Source organism: Triticum dicoccoides, chromosome 6A (genome assembly GCF_002162155.2).
Source record: "Triticum dicoccoides isolate Atlit2015 ecotype Zavitan chromosome 6A, WEW_v2.0, whole genome shotgun sequence".
Taxonomy (NCBI): Eukaryota; Viridiplantae; Streptophyta; class Magnoliopsida; order Poales; family Poaceae; genus Triticum; species Triticum dicoccoides.
This window is the reverse complement of record NC_041390.1, coordinates 603,148,610-603,153,430: the sequence shown is the minus strand read 5'-3', so window position 1 is coordinate 603,153,430 and position 4,821 is coordinate 603,148,610. Positions and strand designations below refer to the sequence as shown.

General features: G+C 50.9%; 1 protein-coding gene across 1 annotated transcript; it reads left to right on the top strand.

Moving 5' to 3' along the window:
• The first annotated feature begins 3,190 nt into the window (after positions 1-3,190).
• On the top strand, positions 3,191-4,249 carry LOC119314484 (ethylene-responsive transcription factor ERF003-like). Its single transcript, XM_037589198.1, has 2 exons — positions 3,191-3,432; positions 3,544-4,249. Exons 1-2 carry the CDS (start codon positions 3,248-3,250, stop codon positions 3,959-3,961), a joined length of 603 nt encoding a protein of 200 aa, XP_037445095.1. The 5' UTR covers positions 3,191-3,247; the 3' UTR covers positions 3,962-4,249.
• The last annotated feature ends 572 nt before the right edge of the window (positions 4,250-4,821 follow it).

The following is a 4,821-nucleotide window of genomic DNA, read 5'->3' as shown; positions in this document are numbered from 1 at the left end:
AACGTGGAATTTTTTTCTAAGAATTTCAATTCTTTAAAAATTCTATAAAATTTCTTTGAATCAAAGGAGTCCTTAGTACTTAGTGGAGCACAGGAGTGGTTCCAGGCCGACATCGTGACGGTGTGACTGTGACTCCAATTATTAATCATTGGACAGAGACCCCATTCGATTTCGATCGATCGGGTCAAGTACGATCCCGCGAAACCAGGAGACCTGGGGTATATACATACATAGGCCGGTGTTCATGGCTACATTAATGTGATCATCAGAAAACTAAGTAGTAGTAACTTGGCTACGAAGATTAGCAATCATCCCCGTCTGGTCAAGATCAACCCGCGTGCTTCATCGTCTGCAATCTAACAAGCATTCCTACCAGACAATGACGTGTAAGCTAATTAATTAGTGGCGGTACAAAACTAGCTAATCAGCAGGCTGTTCCGCACTGTCCTCGTACGTAGACATTCTGTGCGCAGCGCTCCGAACCTACTAGGAGTCTAGGCTACTATACATATGAATGATCAGCTTGCTTGCGCCATTGCCCGTTCCCTGTCGTGGTAGAATGTTACGTACGCAGTAGTAGCTGACAACACACGTAACATGGCTAGCTAGCTCGAAAAACATGGCTAGCCTAGCCATAGCTGCATGTCACCGTACGTCAGGCTGATCACCTGCGCCAACCAAGTCGACCGACGTGTACACCCATGCATCCATACATGAAGTATGCGTAACAGGTTAATTTAGGTGTGATCCAGACTGGTGCATCGTAAACTGTTAGGCTGCCCATAATGGAAGTATCATATGTAATATTATACATGTCAACTAAGCAATTTTGATGAAGTGACATAGAATTAAATGAAGAAAAAGATGCTTGAGTATCATATCATGATACCGTATCATATTAAATGATGTGCTACTTTGTGTCATGCATGATAATAAATGTAGTCCTCTATGATACCAATATATAATACTATGCATTACAGATGTAATATCATACACTGATATCATATGCATGATACTAATATATAATACTCTCCATTACAACTAGCCTTAGGAGGAGACGCCAAGATAACGAAGCATGCATGCATGGCATGGGTACGTCCGTCCGTGGAACAATGCATGGCAGAGCGGAACAGATCAGCCATGGAATACGATGGTAGTAGCTAGGCTGGAGTAGTAGCTAGCGAGGAAAGAAGTGGCGTACATGCAGGCTGCAGCTGCCGAACAGGACAACGTCCACTCTCTCATGCAGCTACGAGCACTTATACTATATACATACGGTAGGATCGATGTAGCCGCGAGTTTCAAAATCTATTTTATTTCCCATCAGGATACGCCAGTGTTGATGAAATCACAGTCCCGGCAGCAAGCGCTTGAAAAGCCAGTGCTCTTTCTAGTGGACCAGTGGTGGTGGTGCACATGAGCCGAGCTACTCCTGCGTTGCAACTTGCAACAGCCTGCTGATCAGTGCCTAGCTAGCTAGAGGAGTAGATTGTAGCTGCTCCTGTTTAGCAGAAGTGCCTGGAGCCGCCCGTGTCCCGGCCGGGTCGTGAGTCCTGGTCATGCGCTCGCGCACAATCAGCTGAGCTTGCTTGACCTTTTCCGATGGAGTACGTGCGCATGTGGCTAGCGATCGAAGCCTATCGGTCTATGCATGCATGCACGCATGCCCGAGTCTTGTATCGCGTAGGCCACTGGCCTTTCGAGTGGACTCCATGTTCTTCCTCCATTCTGCATGTTGAGGCCTCCTTTGGTTTGGAGGAATTTCATAGAAATTTTAGAGGATAGGGTTTTTATAGGATTTTTTCTTTTAGAGCCCTTTGGTTCATAGGAATAGATTCCTATTCCTACATAGGATTGGTTCCTATCCTTCACATTTCATAGAAAAATAAAAATGAGCGTAGACTCAATGAAAAAATTCCTTTGGTGTCAACCAAATAGTATCTTGTTTCCTATTCCTATTCATAGGATTTGAGATACATGCCATCTCATTTTCTACAAAATTCCTATTCCTATGATAATCTTATCCTATGAACCAAAAGAGGCCTGAATGTTTCCGCTTACCAACCATGCATGATCGGCCTACGTACCGAGGAGTACTTTGCAGTGATTAACTAGGCCGAGATCGGGATTTAACAACGGTTAACCACTCGGTTTTCTCAGCTCCTTCTCTCTAACATGCTTAGATGTGACCCGCCTCTACTTGTCGTCTCTTATGTGAAAATTTGCATGCTAGTATGTGAAAGAGACGATAGGTACCCCGTCTAGATATCTGCCACTGGTTTATTGTCCTCGTCTCGTTTCCATATACGAGCTAGCTATAGCTATGTACGTAGGGGGTGGGAGCTCGATCACATGTGCCGTGTCATGTGATGCACTATTCAGCAGCCGTGCATAGTTATCTCTCGTAAGCGGATCCGGTTGCATGCATGGTGCTGCATGTGAGCTTGTTTGTCCGGCCTGCACGTTCCTAATCCTAGCTATGGCCACAGAAAATGCCATGCCCAGTCTTTATTAGCAGCAGCAGCAGCAGTGCATGCATAGACGGGAAAAGGGCAAGGAGAACCCGTGCATGGCTATCTATCTACATGTCAATACATATCTACTACTAGTATATGTTTATATCTTACTCCCTTCTTAAACTAACATAAGAGCGTTTAGATCACTACTTTACAGAGGGAGTAGTATTTATCTCTATAAGAAAAAAAGGTCTTCCTCCTATACTTAACAGTCGCCTTGGCTCAACTTGTTTTCCCCTCAAGAGGCATGCCAGTGCAAAACTGAGGAAAAAGCTGTGCCAAGTTATAGTTTGGTGGGGGGTGGGGGGTAGACATCTCTTGTATGTATATGTATGTCAAAATTGCATGCTAGAATCATTTGGCATATGAAGTTTCAGGTTTCAACCATGGAACACATTTCGTTGGAACAAAAGGATAACCCAAGCGAACATGCAGAGAGAGTCGCCGCAGGAAGAACAGTCAAGCCAAAACGAGCTAAACAAAGATATCGGGTGGGCCCGACGACGTCCTCCGCGGGCCCGGCGAACATGCACCCAACGCCGTCGTACTCGCTTGCGCGGGCCCCATCCAAACACCCCGCAGATTCCCACTTCCGCAGTCCCGCCGCACTTTAATTTCCCCTGCTATTTATACCTCCCGCGCCATGGCGGGCTCAGGCACCGCCGCCACGACGCAGAACGCACTCCCCTCCTGCTCCCGCCAAGCTCGCTCGCGCGTCTCCGGTCCTGCCCATGCACGGCAGCATAATCAGGGGCACGAAGACGAAGACGGAGGCCTGCGCCGGCCAGTTTCTGGTTGCCACGATCGGCGGAGGCAGCGTCGCCGCGGCGCAAATGGCCCGGCCGCAGCAGCGGTACCGCGGCGTGCGGCAGCGCCACTGGGGCTCCTGGGTCTCCGAGATCCGCCACCCTCTCCTGTGCGTACCTACTCCTACCTAGCCCATGCACAGCACGGTCTGCCTGATCGATGCGCTTACGGTGATTCTTGGTCGCTCGTGGCTCACGGTGATGACGGTGTGGCGTTGCAGGAAGACGCGGATATGGCTGGGCACCTTCGAGACGGCGGAGGACGCGGCGCGGGCGTACGACGAGGCGGCGAGGATCATGTGCGGCCAGCGCGCGCGCACCAACTTCCCCGCCGCCACCGGCAGCGTCTCCTCCTCCGCGGCCGTGGCGTCCTCGTTCCTCTCCGCCGCCCTCGTCGCGAAGCTGCACCGGTTCAACATGGCGTCCGTGCAGGCCGCGCAGCGGCAGAGGGAGGCCGCCGCGGCCTCGGCCTCGGCGGCGGCTGCCACAGCGGCCGCAATGCCGCCGGGCGCCGCCCACGCGGGGCCGACGCTGCCGTCGTCGACGGGGTGGGTCGGGACGCTCCTCGAGGAGAAGCACGTGGAGCAGATGATCGCGGAGCTGCTCGACTCCGACTTCTCCATGGAGATCTGCCATTAGCCAAGCCAGCCATGGAGCGTGCCCTGCTTCCTCTGCCTCTGCATACTCCTCTCTGTGTTCTTGGCGCGAACGACCGATCACCGGTCACCGCGCGGGTCTAGTGTAGCGTAGCGTAGTGTAGTAGCTGCATATTACAGTCAGTGAGCTATGTGATGTGACCACCGGAGAAGAGCTCGTATTAGTTCGGCCAAGAGTTCTTCTACGCTAGTGATCGTACAGCATAACTGTACCTCGTATTTAGCATCTATATATCCATTTAGCATCTATATATCCAAAGCCTATACACCCTACGGTAACAAGTTTAATCCTCTCTGTTTTTACTACCTTTTACGGTGCTCGGCTCAGCTCTGGTTCTAGTCTACGTGCTTTGTGTAGAATTCTTTTTAGCCAGCCATCTGATCTGCCGCCATCGAGAGTCAAGACATCAAACATAAAAATAGCACAAGGTAACGTGCGATGCTTAACTGAAACGAGACCGATCAATGGCGTGCTAACTGCAACGAAACCAATCAATCAGTGGCGTGCTCCAGGATTTGCTAGCCGCGTAGGATAATAAACCAGCTAGACGCGCCTGGTTGATGAAGAGCCAACGACACAGGGAAATTCGGTCCATGGCCCGACGATCGAGCCATGTGCGTGCGTACGTAGTCGCGGTACCATCAGATCGTGGGCGCAGCATTTCTTTGTGGTGTGTTTGTTAACATGACTGTGCTGATGCTGCATATCTGGATTGGATTAGCCCCATCATGGCCGGCCACATGACCCTGCCAACTCCGGGCAGCGCCCACCCTGAGGCCTCAAGGGGACATCAGCAGTGGCGGAGCCACCTCCCGGCGACCCCAGGCAGCTGCCCGGGCTAG

Bases quoted from the DNA above. Each gene is read 5' to 3' on its own strand.
- LOC119314484 (XM_037589198.1), top strand. From the start codon at position 3,248: ATGCACGGCAGCATAATCAGGGGCACGAAGACGAAGACGGAGGCCTGC. The intron at 3,433-3,543 runs GTGCGTACCTAC...GTGGCGTTGCAG, and splicing joins GAGATCCGCCACCCTCTCCT to GAAGACGCGGATATGGCTGG.